This window comes from Amphimedon queenslandica, unplaced genomic scaffold (assembly GCF_000090795.2).
Source record: "Amphimedon queenslandica unplaced genomic scaffold, v1.1 AMPQUscaffold_13338, whole genome shotgun sequence".
Taxonomy (NCBI): domain Eukaryota; kingdom Metazoa; phylum Porifera; class Demospongiae; order Haplosclerida; family Niphatidae; genus Amphimedon; species Amphimedon queenslandica.
The window spans coordinates 22234-39827 of NW_003546426.1; the positions used below are offsets into that span (position 1 = coordinate 22234).

Consider the following 17594-nt stretch of genomic DNA (forward strand, 5'->3'; position numbering starts at 1 on the left):
TTATTATTAATTTATTATCATTATTTCGTGGTTTGTAAAAAATAATTCACCAGTACTGTACATGAAAATGAAAAGAAAAAACTAGAAGAACAGTAAATGTCAGAGAAAATTTAAATTAAACAAACAACTAGCTGGTAATTAACTCTACAGTCATGAGAAATGTGTCTCGGTAGCCAAACAGGTCGCCCTACACATCACTGCTAGCCGATGAGACAGTTGGGGGAGGACTTAATTTAGACTGTAAGAAAAAATGACATAAAATTATTAATGTAAAAACATAAATAAACAAATATCCTCCTTATGTAACTGAAAGTAGTACAGTAGACTTTCAGTAGATTAGTTTTTTGTACATCAAATACAATTTGCATGCTGAATCGTATTATTATTATCATTTAATGTTTTATGATGGTGCATTAGGACCTACCATACGCTGATTAAAGTCTTGATTAGCTGCTCTTAGGCTTTCAATTAGTTTATCCTTTTCGTCTAGTTGCTGCCTAAAATCATTGACTTCTGTTTTAAACTACAAATTATAAAAATTACTATAAAATATTTCAGTTAAAAAATTTTATTATCCAAATAAATGGAAGCACTACACAGACTGCACTATTATTGCTATACCACATACTTGTCCTAACTGGTTGTTCAGGGTCTCTTTCTCGGCTGCCAAATCTAATAATTTCTTTTCTGTTTCTTTTAATTTGTTATTAAGAGTGTCTCTTTCACCCGCCACTTCAGCTAATTTCTTTTCTGCCTGCTCCAACGATTCCTTTTCCTAAAAATAAAAAAATCAAATTAAAAAATAATTATAATGAAATACTTTATCTTGTTCTGCAGCAGCCTTTGCCTTTTCTTCATTTATTAATAACTGCAAGGAATCAGTTTTTGCCTGTAAAGCCGACTCATGGTCTTTGACAAGAGACTCCTTCTCCAGTCTAAGAGCATCAAACTGACTTGTCAGACGCTGCAAATAAAAACCATAACAACAAAGTACTAGTAAAACAACTGAGGAGGATTTTAACCGTCACAAATACTGAATTACTGACTATGTACTTATTTCTGATACAAACGTGTTTTATGCTTTATTTTTGGAGGTTGAACACAACATATTGTGGACATCATGATAGCAATTATTTTGAGTGAGCAAAATAAGCACCAAATAATATAAATATTCCCTTCTTGGTGAGCTAAGAGCACTAGCATTATTATAAGCTAGACTGATTAGTAGCCATTTTAATTGATGCAGCACATGCACGCACATGTGGTATTTAAGATCTAATTAATAATTAATAGACTTTAGTCAGTGCGCAATTGGCTCACCAAGTAGAATATTCTGAAGTAAAATGGTGCTCATTAGGGAAAAATTGGTGCTATTTTGAGCACTAGAGCACTGTTATTTCCTACCCTGCTTACATCATTATCCGAAGACAGCTTCTCTATCTTCTCTTTAGCACTGATCAATTCTTTATCAATACTTTGTCTCTGAGTCCGTTCCTAGCATGTAGATATACATGTAAAAATACACACATGTCATGAACACTGAAACACATTACACATATGCTATGATTATAAAAAGGCACAAGAGTGGAGTGGCTGATACAAGAGTGTAATTATTGTGTGTGTGTGTGTGCATGTTCCAATCATGTGTATAAGTCAGTCACAGCTTCTCTTGGCACTGCTCTTACAGGCCTGGGCCACAAATGCATAGCTTTATTGAGCTGTATCTTTTCATTGCTGCTGGTATTCTCTCATTTCATTCTCATAAACAACTATTCCTATACAGTACACACTGTATTACACACACCTCATTTATAGTGGAATTATAGCCTTTCTCCTTCTCTTCCCATTTCTTCATTAGGTCCTCTAGTTTACTTAGCTAAAAATAAAATTAAAATACATCATTACATGTCAATTAGACAATAATACACTAGCGTACTGTATCAGAGAGGGTATCCCGCAGCTCATTTGTCATTGCAGTTCCTTCCTCAATCTCTTTCTTCATCTCTTCAATCTTAACATTTTTCTGTTTAGAGTCAGTCTCTGACTCACTCAGTTTCTTGGGTATCCATTCCTTTGCATACTGAAGCCAGCCATCAAAATCAGCCACATCATCTTTTAATAGTGGAAAGGCTGACTTTAAGAAATCCTACGGAGGTATTACAAATTTATTAACACAAAAGACAATTGACAATACAACTTAACATTATAATCATCCTAATGCACTAGTAGTCTAGTATGCACTAGTAATCTAGTACGCACTACAAGTATACAAGTCTATAACAGGCTTACAACCTTGTTTACTAGAGTTGTACAATCGATAACCACAAGACGCATACTAAAAGCTGGAGTATGAAATCAAACTGGTCACACATACATGTACATGTACAACTATTACAAGCCTTTTCTATCCTCAACGACTAAGGGGCAGTAACAGTTCCTCTATCTATTAAAACTTTTGAGCACAGAAAATGATTTACTTTAAAATTATCTTTAGTCTCCGTAACATTTCTATTGGCAACTTCCAAGTCTTCTTGAGTCTTCCATGCCTGCTCACGAAGCACCTAATGATAATAATAATAATAATATGATTATGATTGTGATGTAAAAAACAAACATCATTTTTCTTCTTCAAGTCATCTATCTTGCTCTGCATTTCAGTAACATCACTAAAATAATAAGATTAAACATTAAAGATATGCATGTACTAGCAAACTCACTTTGCTGGTTGAACAGGCACTGCTTCCTTTTCCTTTTTCAAAGCCTACAAGAAGCAGAAATACATTTAAAGAATAAAATGTACTTTAATATAAAATTAAAATACATGTACATGCACATGAAATAAAAATTATGAAAATAGAACTTCGACATTAGTAAAAACAATGCCACTGTTATATTGCACTACTAATGATAAAAGTGAATTAATGCTAAAAGCAAATTAATTAATCCTCTTCTCTCTCAGTGAAGTACATGTAAATGTACAAAGTCTATATCACACAGCACAGATTACCTCTTCCTTCTCATCCAGTGTTTTAGATAACTGTTTTATTTCATCATCCTTTAGCTGAAGCTTTTCTCCCAATGACGTCATCTTTTCACGAACTTCTTTCAACTCCGTTACTTTGCTATTGACACTGTCTTCCAACTGCCTTAACGACTCCTTTGCAGTCTGCAGCTCAAGTGAAGTTTTAGTGCTGTCACCTTGAAGATTCTTCTGAGATTGTTCTGATTCCTGTAAGGCTAGTTCCTTCTCTTGATATTTCTTCTTGAGAGCCTCAAGCTCCTTTCTTAGTTCTACCTTTTCTTGATCAACTGAAATTAATAAAAAAATTAATTATTTATAGCCTAGCCAAGTACAGGTGTACAAAACAAGTGCATGTACATGTATACAGCAGGGTTTCCCACAGAATTTTGCATTGTGCTCTGCTTATTTTAAAAGAGCTTTTAAAGCTGCTCAAAATGGTCAAATACCAATGGTATTCACCAAAAAATGACAAGGAGAGAATCTTAATTTTTCTGATGCATAAACAAGATCTTATGCTGTGTAACGAAATTGAGCAGATTCTATTCAAAATTAGATTTATAAATTTTAAAGCTGGTTAAAAAGCTGTATCAATGTACTTGATTGATAATGTTACAATGGGAAATTTACTGGGAAAAATAATTTAGAAAATACATGTAAGATAGGTAAACATGTACATTGTAAAGTATGTCATTAAAAATAAATATGCAATCAAAATAACACTAATGGCAAAACAAATGATTAGGACTGCAGTTCGTGGTCTGGGAATTCAAGGCATTAATTGGATAATGTGAAGACATTTCCTTTAGTTGTTTACATGTACATGTACATGTATATTCCTGAAGGATCCATACAATTGTGTACAGTAGGTGAGTTACAATGTAAAGTGTAATGGTGACCTTTTGAATATGAGACGTATAGCATTTAATAAAATGAGTTGGACATGTTTGTATAACATTAAAATAAAGCTGATGTACACGACTCTAGACTCTTGCTTATTGCACCAGTCACCACCTGAATCCATTCATAGCAATACACTAGTGCCTGTAAGCATATGGCATAACACAAGAGTGAAGACTTTCTTACACCATGCCACAATACTCCAATTAATGCCCTTATACCACAGACCATATTAACTTGTTGTGTACTGATAATGTGTCACCTGCTGATTCTTCAGAAGTTGAGGCTTTCCTCTGAGTCTCTCTGGCAACATTGAGCTCACTAGTTAGCTTCCTTATCTCTTCACGATCTACAAAGAAAGAATAATCATAATAATCAATAGATTATACATTGTAAATGGATAGTCAATAATTACTAATACCATTGGACATTAGGCACATACATGTACATGCAATATTGCAGATTCTGTGACAGCAAAAGTACTGGATAAGTACATGTGTATACTGTTAAGTTGCACATCAGCTACAGCATGTGAAATATATTTTTGTGGAATTATAAAAAAATCTGGGACTAAAATGACCTTGATATACTGTAACTTATAATTCTTGTAACATTCATTTCCACATTTATTGCAAGCTTAGGGTACATTATAAATGGTTATTAAAAACTATGGCACATGCACATGCATCCAATTAAGCCAAAAAATTAAAATAAGCCATTATTTGAATATTACGATACAGGCATGGTGTTGCTTACTGTTGCTAATTTCACTGAACAGCTGCTTATTCTCTCTCTGTGCTGTTGACAATTTGTCAGATTCATTTGCTAACTTCCTTGAGGCCTCATCAAAAGCGTTCTGTATATCCTGGTATTGTTTTATTTGAGTAGACAATTCAGCATTTAACTGAGACTTGTCCATTGCTCTACAAAGAAAATACAATAGTAACAATACAAAATAAAAACTGAAAAATATAACTAGTAGAGTGACTGATATCATAACATAGTAGTCAAATGTAAAATTAAATATGTACATGTACCACAACAAAGGTATATTTATTCTTTTACAAGAAACATCTTTATTATTAAATTGATGATGAGTAGGAGAAGACTAAATGCAATTATAAACTCTTTAATTGTTACAAATTACAACCTCCTGATTTTGCTTCCACCCTCAAGTAAAATATCAATAACATAAGAAATACATGTACAACACATGTAGTGTACATGTACATATAGTTGACGTACAATTGCGACAACTGCTTTAAATAGGTTTGATTGCTTTCCTGTAGTCTTGCCAATTCACCGTTCATGTCCTGTCCTTGGCGGCTCTCTGCCTCTTGACGATATCGTTGAACGCTCTTCTTCAAATTATCTAAGTCTTCTTGCTGCTTTGCAAGCTTTGCCTATTATTAACAATAACAATATACTTATACAAATACCAAGCAATTTCCTAAGAATTACTATGTACGTTTTGAAGTCTTCTATTTAATAAATGTACATCCTTTCATCACACGTCTGTATTCATGCAATAAATGGTTTCTATTGTTCAAACAGTATAATTTTCCTATTTTCAGTAAGTAAGTATGTGTTTATGGCGCTAGAGGAGATTCACTTGGCTGATAAAGTATACTGATAAAATGTCTAACATACCATAAGACAATTAATAGATAAGAACTTGTATTTTACTAAGCATTATAGCCAAAATCTTCAATTATTAAAAAAATGATAAGTTATGCACATACATGTATGTTATTGCAACATAGCAACTTAGCAATTGGACCTTATTGATTACATGTAATTTAACATGTGTGCATTTACATGACATGTTTACAGTAATATAAGGTAACCATTCTAAAGGAAAACACAATGGTATTGTAAAGTTATACTCAGCTCTCGTATTTCATACAAGTACATTATTTATGAACAGTAACCCTATCAAGATTACCTTGTAGTAATTGTATATTCCAGGAAGCATAAGGTACAGATTAATATTACATGTAACATGCATACTACACATTTCCTCAAATGTACATGTATACATGAGGCATACCTGAAATGCAGTCTCTGATGCTGATAGACGAGACCTTTCCTGCTTTAACTCCAACCCTAACTCCTTCACTCGTGCACTGTGTGACTGAGCAGACTTCTCAGCTACACATAATTAAAACAGCAAGTAAGCTTTGGCATTCATGTATTACTAATTCAAAGTCAATATGTACACTGATATATTATCAATACCATTATGCTAATATTCCCCAATACATGTACATGAGCAATACAGTTACTAACTCACCATCACGAGCTCTAGTAGCCAATTCCTCATTTGTTTTCTTAAGAGACTTTATACTATCAGCTCTACCAGCCTAACAGGTAAAGGAATCATTAACATAGAGCACTTAACAAACACAATAATACAAGTAAGGAAGTGGGGAACGAGAGTCTAGCTAATAGCATACTGAGTTACTAACACTATAGTACAATGTAATATTAGTACCATAATAATGATAATTAAAATCATAGGATTACTGACATATAATCACATGCACACACACACACACACACACACACACACACACACGAAATAATAACAAGACGAATGTAAATATTAAGGGGTTCTGCCTCCTGCAAAGGCTACACAAGGCAATATACAAAGTTTAGATGCCAATGTAGCTGAAGTCAAGTCAGAAACAAACATTTACTTGACTTTCACAATTACGAAATACATACATGTACATGCATATACCAAACTCTACTGGTCTTAGAGAGCTTCACTCAATTAAAATGATACGACTTACAGCTTCCCACTCTTCGCTCTGTTTCTCGAGTAATTTTTCCATCACAATTTGCACCTCTTCCTCAGACAATGGACTATTGGCTATAGCTTCAGCAATTTTAGAGCCAGACATGACAACTAGATAATACAAAGAACAAAGGAATAGTAAATTATTACGTACACAAGTCATGATACTTGTACAATACAGTGACAATGGATATGACTATAATCTTTGAAAGTTTACACTAGCCAGAGTTGCTTGGTAAAAATATTGGTTACCACTTCTAAAATAGCCCGAAGCAAAATTATTAGAAAATAACATTAGAGATAAGATGATCAATACAGTTTATGGACTGGTACAATTATACATGTAGTTTGGAAACTTTTTATCACAAGTAATATTTTCGCACATAAATGAGGACAAAACCACTTCACTAGTCAATGTACATGTAAGTAATGATAGCAAAATCATCAAAACTAAGCAGCTACATGTACATGTATACAGTGAAACTACAGTGCAAAGTATGATAACATACGAATGCGGAATAAAAAATCTGATACTGATAAAAAGATGGCAGCATCCTTTAGAGTCAGTTCCAATTGTGGTTACCATGAAAGTTCAATAAACTAATAACACACAAAAAATCCTTTGCCAAAATAAATACCACCAAGTACTGATGAGACTGAATTGCCAAATAAACTTGAGCAAATTAAAATCTACATGTACAAGTAAATTAGACAGGTAAAACTACAAGTACATGTACATACATGTGTTAAATGTAATGAAAGAATAGCCCAATGATTTATAAGAAGCATGGTGCACATTTTGTAGATAAGCTCCTTCTAACCAAAATGTACACACATACAAATTATTCCTTCTACAATTGGGAGTGTTTTGTTTAGTGTAATCTAATAAATAGTATAACAGGCATATATACAGAAGAAATACTTAAGAACCACAGTGGATCATGAATGTACAATGTATTATTACTAAATACTTAAGAACCACAGTGGATCATGAATGTACAATGTATTACTCATCACTACATTTTTAACATGAATTACACAAATATGTCCAGCTAGCATCTGCCAATAAATCACAACAGCACATGTGTATGTGTTTATGTGCCACATGTTGTACCAGTGAACCACAACTGTCAACCAACACCAACCACTGGTGATGTACATGTATAATGTAGCAATAGCCACTAAGCCCACTACCACAAATCTGTGCAGTCTCCTAGGCTAGAAGTAACATAATTATAACAAATAACTTCACATACATGCAACAAGCAATCTGAATATATTTAAACCTACTTGTAATTTATACTATTCTATATACTTAATGTATTCAAAATATTCATGATAGAAAACATGCAATAAATATACAGAAACATTATTGTAATAATCAATTGTAGTCACAAGAAACATGAAGAGCTTCTTTATCTACTTAGTACAAATAACAAACACACCATACATGACACACACACACACACACACACACACACACACACACACACACACACACACACACACACACACACACACACACACACACACACACACACACACACACACACACACACACACGCATGCACACACACACACACATCACTGCAGAGTCTGAACTACTGATAAAGGACACTAGGAGTAAGAATGAAGAATGTCACACATTGATTAATGCTGTGACCATCATAAAGTTCATTCAAATGTGTTAATAAGAACTAAAAAGATCTGCTAATGAGTATATAATGAAACTTTAACATTTGTTACAGTATATTGTATCAAATATTACAGGGCACTAACATATGGCTTCACCACCAGGCAAAAATGATTAGAAATTAATGTAAAAAATTTAAGCATATTCATCATTCAGAGGTCATACTGCCCACACAAACCATGAAATTGTCATGGGATACAATGAATAATATGATAATTGATCACAATGACCAGTATCATGCAAATGACCTTTCTGAAAACCCTCATGTATGAGTAATTATAATAGCAGTCACTAGCAACTAATTATTAAGAAATTCAGTAAAACTGATTAAAAATATACATAGTCTAAATGGTTTTACAAGGTGAAGGCTAGTATATGCACCCAGTAATGTACAATAAATCTATGTATACCAGTAAAGGGTATAGTAACTGAATGACCATACTGCATTCCCTGTGCCAATACTAAACACTGAACCACAACCCAGTCTCATAATTTGATTGAGTATACTAGGATTTAAGACAAAACTGAACTAAATGGCTTTAGTGTACTATTGGGGAGACACTAAAGCTCAATACAAAGAAAGTGAATCCAGATCATTGGAATTATCTAAAGGCACAGACTATGCAATCATTCAATCCTATACTACATAAATAAACAACATCACTACTAATTCAAAACAACATCTTATTTATACAATAATTATCCTTTTTAATGGGTTTCTAATTTCTAGGTAAATACCATTACAAATATAAGATTTGAGGCATCAACACTGCAATTTCTAATACCAGTAATTAACATTATTTCCAACAAAACGCAAAAGGCTAAAGCACTTAAAGATATAAAATAACAAAGGACTATTTACATGTACATGGCTATTTATCAGGAAGATTATATTCTCAATGACTTCATGACCACAAACCAACTATTCAACTACATATTATGCAATAATGCACAGGAAAAGCTGCTATTACATGTATGAACTGAGCTTGTTTACATGTACAAGCACATGTACACAAAACAAGTCCAAATGTCTAGTCCCACGAACACAAAAGGAAATAATTTCCCCGTAGTAACTTCAAAATAGTAATTATGAGCCTCTATTGTGGTAATCATTACATGGAAACATTATAACTTCCTTATTATTAAGTCACGAGACACAACTAAGCATGATAATGGTATTGTAGCTCACCCACTATTGAATAGTAACTGGTCTAAACACTAAGACTCACCTTCACTAGAGACACTGGAAGAATGGTGGGTAGACTGCTTGACCTTTGTTTTCACTTTCTTTGGTGAAGGACGAGACTCTTCAAATTTAGGTTCTTTAGCACTTGGAGGCTTGCGTTCTTGCAATTGGGTTTTAACGGAAGGGCTTTTATTCTCAGCAGCCTGGGGTACCACAGGAGGTGTCTTTACCTCCGGCGCTGGTGGAGGTTTCACATCCGTTTCATGTGTCTGGTGCTGTGTTTTGGAGGGCTTGGTTTTCTTTTTACTTTCTTCATTTTCCTTTTGACGGACCAGAGTCTCCTCGACTGGTACTGTCGTTACAGGCAGAAACTCACCAGTTGGCTCAGTGCTGGGGGCTTCAGTATCACTATGCTCCTGAATAACAGCTTCACTCAACACCTCCTTCTTCTTACGTGGTGAACCATACTGCTTCTTCTTTACTTTTCCTGTTTTTGAGACACTGAGATTGGCTTGTGGTGGGGAATCACGTTTTTTCTCTTCCCGAGTAGAGACGAACCAAACGACCATCATCAGTCCAAGTACCACAACGGTCCCTAATCCAGCAGCCCATATTATTTCTGGAGCCAATTCTTCCAGCATCTTCAGGCCTTGCTTCTATAGATCATACACCACAATCAAAAGAGCATTGCCACCCCTCACGATCACACAGTGCAGTGTACAACTGATGTGGCACGTGACAATTCGGATCGCCACGCCCCTTAATCAGTAACACGTACACGCCCATTATTAAATGTATTGCATGCACTCAGTCTCTAATGCTGCAGTAGTGTACAAATGCTTGTCTGCAAACATTACTGCAGTTGCTGATTTACACAATGCAGGATATAAAGTAAAGACTAGTCAATCATTATTTAAAAATTGAAAGAACAAAAACCACTAAAATTATCTAACATAAAAATTCTAAAAACTAACAAAGCTAATGATTCAAGGAATGATATAGATTGTATTATTGTCACGAGAGACCCAGTCTATTTTGTTTGGATGATGAAAGGACTTCCTTCTAAATCTTTGCCATGCCACTTGACAGTAATTGTTGTCTCACCAGGATCAGATATATGATACGAGACACTGAATGTGTAATCACCATTATGCTTAACAGCAATATAATCAGCAGGAACATAAGCACCAGACACGCCTACTTCAAGGTGGCCTGTACCACCTGCATTCTTGCAATCAACTTCAAATGAGCCAGGCTTATCAATACCAGTAACGAGACATTTTGAAGCATCAGGATCACCTCTTCCACTGTCAACACTCACTTCAAAAGGTGCCCCAGGGACTGGCTCATCATTGAACTTAACGTTGATCTTATAAGATCCAGGCCTTGGTGCTTTATATGTGACATTAAACATTCCTGGTTCAGGCCCTGGCTCACACTGCACATCAGCAACCTCAGCGGGCCCCTCCATTTGAAGGCCAAGTTGGCCTTCCCCAGCTTTAGTGGCATCAACGACAAAATGAGCTGGCTCGTTAGCGATAGCGTGGTGTAAACCATCTCCACTACACTTGACATACCCTGGCTCATCAATGAGGACTTTATAAGGTGAATCCTTTAGCTCCTTGTCTGCGTATTGGACGTCAACAGTGTGATTGCCTTCCTTCACTGGAGTGTAAGTAACTCGGTATGCATTCTTTGCCAGTGGCGTGATCTCAAAAGGTACCTCCTCATTATCAGGATCAGTTATAGATACTTTCATATCAGCATCGCCGGCTCTACGTGCATCAACATCAAATGTGGTTTTAGATTTAGCAGGATTTCCTGATTCGATACCAGGACCTTTTACGATAACTTTATCAAGATCAATAGAAGGTATTACACGAGGCTTGTCTTCAACTGGAACACCGTTATAAAGAACATTAGCTTCATAGTCACCTGGACCTTGATCAACGTGGTAGCAGATCTGGTGATGGTTATCATCTATTTTCTTAACGTCATATTCAACAGGGCCTGCGCCTGGTGGACTCTTAAAATCGACAGCAATATCTCCAGGGCCGGCATTCTCTGTATAAACATCAATAATGTTGTCGTGATCCTTTCCAACAAAGGCACGCTCTAAGCCATCACCATCAAGACGCACTGCACTGGGATCACCAATGGCAACTTGGAACGGACCACTTGGTAAAGGCTCACCATCAAACTTTACTTCAACGTTGTAGACTCCAGGAGCATCAGGGACGTAAGACCCATTGAACTTATCAGAGCCTTTAGAACTGGGCTCAAAGTCGATCTCCTTAGGTTGTCCATCAGGTCCAGTCACTATGGCAGATATAGGAGCAACACCAGACTCACCACAATCAACATTGATTGGAGCTGGTTTTCCTGTCTGTGCCCCATTACCAGTTACTCCAGGGCCATCAACCTTGACCTTTGTAATATCAGTGGGTGGAGCAGCACTGGCTCCAATTGGTGCCCCTTCCTTGAGCTCAGCATCAGGAAACTGTGAAAGATATGTCATCATACTCAACTCATCAACATGAGGATTAGTCATGTCCTCTGGTCCAAGCACCTATCAAAATAAAACAAATAAATTGGTTTTGTATTTTGACGATTACACTCAGTACCTGTGGAATACCAAGCCAGTCGTCAGCCAACTGCATAGCACGGCTTGCGTTTTGGAGTGAATTGTTAGGATCCATTGTATCAGCATCAGGGCAGAGGCCTGGAGCATGAGCATCAACCAAAGCTGCAATAGCCGTCCCGTCATTCCAGTCGGACGTGAAATTCTTGATATTCTTTTGTGGAATTTTTTTCTATTGATAAAAGCATAAACATAAAGCGAATGCACTCATGCATGCCACAAGACAAGCAACTGTACATGTGTGGGATCAGATTACGTTACAAGTCGTTGCAATCCAATTACTAGTCCTAACCACAAACTAAATTTTTACAGAACTATTTCCTTATATGGTAACAACTAGTAATTAACATCTGTTGTTATGTATGGCATCGACTGTTAGGTATGCAGACTATATCATTAGTATTAAGAGCAGCTAATGTTGCTAGTACCTGTATGTACTCCAGCAGTGCTTGTTTTCCACTTTTCTTTTGGCCGCCATCGTCATCATCGTCAATATTAAATCCCATGCTGATTTGGTAATGGAGGATTAGGGTCCAAACAAGACCAAGAATGAGCTTAAGATTACCTTCGATAATATCACCACTGCCTAATAAAAACAACAACAATAATAATAATAACAATAACAGCTCATTATAACACTTCATTACCAATGTTGACAAGCTTGATTCCCTCTGAGCCAATGAAATTCAGAACTTTCTCCAGGTTTTCCATTTTTTGCGCGTGGACCCGTGGCTTCTTGTTATATTTCCCTACGCTCTTCTGTGACAATACCTCCAGCAGTACAATCAGGAGGACCCCATCACCGAAATCCGTGGAGAGGCTCTTGACCGCAACTTTCTGCACTTTAAGCTGCTCGTTTACCCATCGGGTGAAGGTTTTCTCTTGTATTTTCTTCCATTGCGCATCAATCTCTGGGTCCATAGACCTTTCAAAACCAGATAGGTGAAAGCATTATTTTTCATATCACAGAACTTACATTTCAGAAGGACTTTTCCTCAAACTTTTCACTTCGTTGTTTACTCCGAATAACGCAGCAGGGCCTCTTTAGCCTTTCCAGTAAAGGAACAAGGAAGTGAAGGGGCTGAGGCATTACTAGCCATTGCATTTTTAAGCTAATTAGATGATGTGCCACTAAAAATTATTATAGTGCTATTAATAGAATCATGGATTTCATAGCTGTCAAATGTGGGCGTGTCATTACGACCACGCCCTTAAAATGGAGTCTCTCAAACAGTACAGTGATGATGAAGATGAGGTTACTCAGGTTAGTCTATGAGAATTATTTGTTGTCAGGCTAGTATTCGTTCAGAGCAAAGAAAAGCCTCGTGATGAAAGAGCTTCCAATAAAGAAAGATATGAAAAGGAGAGAGACAGAAGGAGAAGAAGATCAAGATCTAGAACTCCACCCAGAAGGAGGAGCCATGGTATGTAATTAAGTGTAAAACCTAAGACCATAGTATCAGTGGTTGTGTGTTGGGCCTAACATTGGGCAATCCTGTGAATGTATAATACTGTAGGGCGCCTTTTTTTCGAGGGCTATAAATTTCGTGGATTTCGCGATTTTTTTAAGATTCACGAAAATTACTTTCACGAAAATCAAATTAATACGGTACAAGATTGCAGACGGTATAAATTCACGAAAATTAAATCCGCGAAATAAAAATCCACGAAATTTATAGCCCTCGAAAAAAAGGTGCCCTACGGTATCTAATATCTATAACCATGGGATTTCATTACACCACTGTAATCAGAAAGTAGTGTTGATATATAATGTTTAAAAAAATAATGAAACTGGTTCTCCTCCTTTGGCTATTTTTTCCAAGTTGACAACATTGCCGATGCATTATTATTGCTAGTGTCATCTGGAGTCCATTATCACTATTATTATTTCAATATTTTTATTGTCACTATCTACATTAGAAAGCAACTTAAGTAGTAAGGCCATATAGCAGTTATGTAGACTTAGAACTACGTGCTATTCCTTATCTTAAACATAATTAACAAACACCAATTTGTATCATTGTAGGACATCATTCCAGCAGATCACAGCACAGACACAGTCCTCATCGTCATAGATCCCGCTCACCTCCTCATAGACACAGCAGCAGCAGGTGATACTGAATATTGTAATAGTGTTATTGATTCTTATTCTAGTGACCAGGATAGACAAAGAAGATCAACGAAACAAGGTTCTAAAGGTTTGATATTTAATATAATGTTACTTCCACAATCCTCATTTATCATTTAAAAATAAATGGAAATATTTCAGTAGTTGCTTTACTTGTAATACAGTTAGTGCCAAATTGCTCTTTTTTTACTTTCCCGCTATCTTGAAGTGACTATAGTGACTTTTATAGTCATTATAAGTGTATTTATTTAGTTTTTTGTTTATTGTTATTATTATTCTTTAGATAATGATAATGGTGATTCATCTGAAGTACCTGTAAAAGCTGCTTCAAGTGCTCCAGAGCAAGTTCCTGCCCAACCAGTGAAGCTTCCAGCTCCTCAGCCAACAGCAATGGCTCAGAAAAAGAAACTGTTGTGGAACAAAAAACCTGTAAGACTCACAGAGAACTGTAATTTAAAATTGATGTTCCTGTAATTAGACAAATCAATCATGGAATAACTGGGAGAGTGTTTCGTTTGAAGGTAATGAAATGGCACAGTCTAAGTTTCGGCGGCTAATGGGGATCAAGTCTGGCACTACTGAGGGAGTCAAACCTGAAGGAACAGCTGCTGATTCTACTGTTCTCAAGAACTTGGAGTCTCAGTATGAAACATCGCGATACATGACTCACCTTGCTAAAGGAGCTGGTCTTGGATTTGGTATAGTAACTCAAAACAACACAGTTGACCCTCATGACACTGACAAATTAAATGAATAAAAATAATAATAATTGTCAAAATTGTTCTAATTGAGCACGTGCAGAGCATAATGAATCAGACATGCTTTCAATTGATAGCCCATTACACAGGCACAAAAGTATAAGACAAAAGGAAAGCAAAACAATATTTACAGTTCTTCGTGAATCATTTCAGCATCACCACGACTACCACTTCGCTTTTGAGGGATCCCACTGGCAGCAAACTGGAGTAGTCTTTGCTTTGTTTGGTAATATTCTTCAATGTTCAAAAAATCCTATAACAATGAATTAATTGGAAGATAATCTAGTAGATCATAGTGACAATTACTATTGCTTTTTTTTGCTTTAGCAGGAAAGATGACATAATCTAGTTACGTTATGTTAACACATTCATTTGTATAGTATGTAATAGTGTGTGAAGTATAAATCACACTGGTTGATAACATGAGGTCACCATTATCATGTTTTTGTATGTAGTCTCATACCTCACGAGGTTTGAATTGATCAGGTGGCACATTCATTTTACTGCGAAAGTGCTTGATATTAACAGCCATCACATTATCTGATGGTTCCAATGCTTGATAAGTAGATGCAGCCTCGGCTGCTTTGTTTAAAAGACTAGCTGTTTAGAAAAAAATAAATAAAATATTATCATAATTTATCTTACTTTTAAAGTAATCAAATTGAAGATAGTGGAAATGACCGGAAAGATATTTATCAAAATATTCTCCATTGACGGTAGCCATCCAAGAATGGCATTTAGTGTGACATGTCAAATAATTGTGAATCATACTTTGTAAGAGAGTGTAATAATCCATTGCATCAGGTGCTAGCTTCATCTTGTTCAGTTTAATGTTTGTCTCTGCATCAACAAACTCCTGAGTCATATTGAGGAATAAAACATCATCGCAGAGTATCAAGCAGTTGGAGAGAGTCTCTTTGTATTTTATGAGTGCTGCTTCAAACTGATCAGCTGACTCCAGCCACTTTTCATTGTTATATGCTGTCTTACCAGCCAAGTAGTGCTCATGGTGGGTTAAGAGACCAGCCTCACGCGATGGGAAATCATCATTAGTCAGTTCTAACTGTTCCCTGTAGTATTTAATAGCATTGAGAATCATGGAGTTGTTGGTGTGATAGTAGAAGAAACTAAGAGCACATTTGATTGCTTCATCCAAATTTCCTAACTATAGCAATAGAAACAAAAGATAAACATTATTTTGCTGAAAATATCAACTTAAAAGTAGAGAGGTTATGGTATAAATGAATTTGAAATTTACTTAAATGGACATAAACACCTTATAACTTACTGCAGTTCAACAGTCACTGCAACTACTGGCTTTTATAGTCATTTATAATTTTGTGGCTAAATTTGCATTCATTTTTAAAGTTTAATATTGGGATGGCAGCATCAGACAAAGGTGGAATTTTATTATAAAAGTCTTTCATAATTTTAATGTTTTTAAGAGCTCATGGCTTATCAAGTCAGAATTAGTTCAAGCTTTTAAAGATAAGGATTGTACAGGATTGAAACATGCATAATCTACTTAATTTTGTTCATAAAACATTGAAGGCCAAAATTAAATAGCATTACATCTGAAATAGGGCCTCAGTGTAATTGTGAACAAGAATAAGTATTGTCAGTTAGTAACAATGGTAATGTATTACACTAACTTGATAATATGAATATTGCAGATAAGAATAAGGGATCCTTTTCCTAAACTTATCTAGTGTAACAGGATCAGGAATAGACATGTGTGGCAATTTCTGACGTATGCATCTCTTCACACACTGAGCTTCCAATAAATACGGAACAAACTGCTTCGACAAATCACTACTGGAAAGTAAATCCTCTTGTTTGCTATTTAACTTAATATCTATAAAAACAATTAGGAATTTTAGTATCAGACAATTATTATTATTCGGTCATTATTACCTGTATTGTTCTTACAATCGTTAAAACAAATTGCCGCCATTTTTTGATACTGATTAAATTCAGAAATTGCTTTTTCAAAAAAAGCTGCAGCTCTTTCATGATTCCCTTTAGTATAATCAGTCAAACCTTGATTCCAGTGCTCCTTGAGATTAAACAATCCTCCTAGAGCTACTCCATCCTATAAACACATAAAACCATAATACTTTAAAGCTAACAATAGTAGCAGTGTACCCTTTTAAGCTTGATGAGTCGAATATAAAACACTAGTGTTGCATTTGGTGGAATCATTTCCCCAACTCCTCTGTCCCCATAACCAAGACTTGGAGGGAACTCTATGCGGCGACGCTCCCACAAACAGGTTCCAACCAATCCCCTGTCCATTCCAGCAATAATGCGACCTTGCCCCAGAGCAACAATGTATGGAGAATCGTAGTCAAAACTATTTAGGAAATTAAACTAATAATACTTAACACAAATACAATATTAAATTTATAGCTTCAGTGAATACCATAATAGCAAGAGTAGATAATAATAGAAGAGAGTGTCCTACTGTGC

General features: G+C 35.7%; 4 protein-coding genes across 4 annotated transcripts in view; 1 reads left to right on the forward strand and 3 right to left on the reverse strand.

Annotated features, from left to right (window-relative positions):
• Window positions 1-58: 58 nt before the first annotated feature.
• Window positions 59-10332, reverse strand: LOC100640040 (restin homolog). Its single transcript, XM_003387560.2, has 18 exons — window positions 9642-10332; window positions 6715-6830; window positions 6213-6282; window positions 5970-6070; window positions 5165-5322; window positions 4676-4842; window positions 4182-4268; window positions 3008-3309; window positions 2718-2761; window positions 2615-2666; window positions 2478-2561; window positions 1937-2146; window positions 1805-1876; window positions 1414-1494; window positions 821-964; window positions 629-775; window positions 425-523; window positions 59-238 (listed from the first exon to the last, which is right to left on the reverse strand). Exons 1-18 carry the CDS (start codon window positions 10237-10239, stop codon window positions 188-190), a joined length of 2583 nt encoding a protein of 860 aa, XP_003387608.1. The 5' UTR covers window positions 10240-10332; the 3' UTR covers window positions 59-187.
• A 153-nt stretch (window positions 10333-10485) lies between these two features.
• On the reverse strand, window positions 10486-13327 carry LOC100640166 (filamin-A-like). Its single transcript, XM_011406495.2, has 5 exons — window positions 13216-13327; window positions 12887-13164; window positions 12668-12825; window positions 12223-12411; window positions 10486-12167 (listed from the first exon to the last, which is right to left on the reverse strand). Coding segments are annotated over exons 1-5 (2166 nt in total). The 5' UTR covers window positions 13218-13327; the 3' UTR covers window positions 10486-10628.
• A 66-nt stretch (window positions 13328-13393) lies between these two features.
• LOC100638174 (arginine/serine-rich coiled-coil protein 2-like) lies at window positions 13394-15258 on the forward strand. Its single transcript, XM_003387545.2, has 6 exons — window positions 13394-13503; window positions 13549-13663; window positions 14266-14350; window positions 14394-14437; window positions 14651-14796; window positions 14846-15258. Exons 1-6 carry the CDS (start codon window positions 13423-13425, stop codon window positions 15122-15124), a joined length of 750 nt encoding a protein of 249 aa, XP_003387593.2. The 5' UTR covers window positions 13394-13422; the 3' UTR covers window positions 15125-15258.
• The window catches only part of LOC100640291 (cartilage-associated protein-like), a 3087-nt gene continuing 610 nt past the window's right edge, over window positions 15118-17594 (reverse strand). Inside the window, exons 3-8 of the mRNA XM_019998137.1 lie at window positions 17271-17478; window positions 17040-17217; window positions 16778-16980; window positions 15771-16290; window positions 15589-15725; window positions 15118-15378 (exon numbers count right to left, since the gene is read on the reverse strand). Coding sequence (XP_019853696.1) covers window positions 15253-15378; window positions 15589-15725; window positions 15771-16290; window positions 16778-16980; window positions 17040-17217; window positions 17271-17478 — 1372 coding nt within the window. The 3' untranslated portion in view covers window positions 15118-15252. The remainder of the gene's footprint in view (window positions 15379-15588; window positions 15726-15770; window positions 16291-16777; window positions 16981-17039; window positions 17218-17270; window positions 17479-17594) is intronic.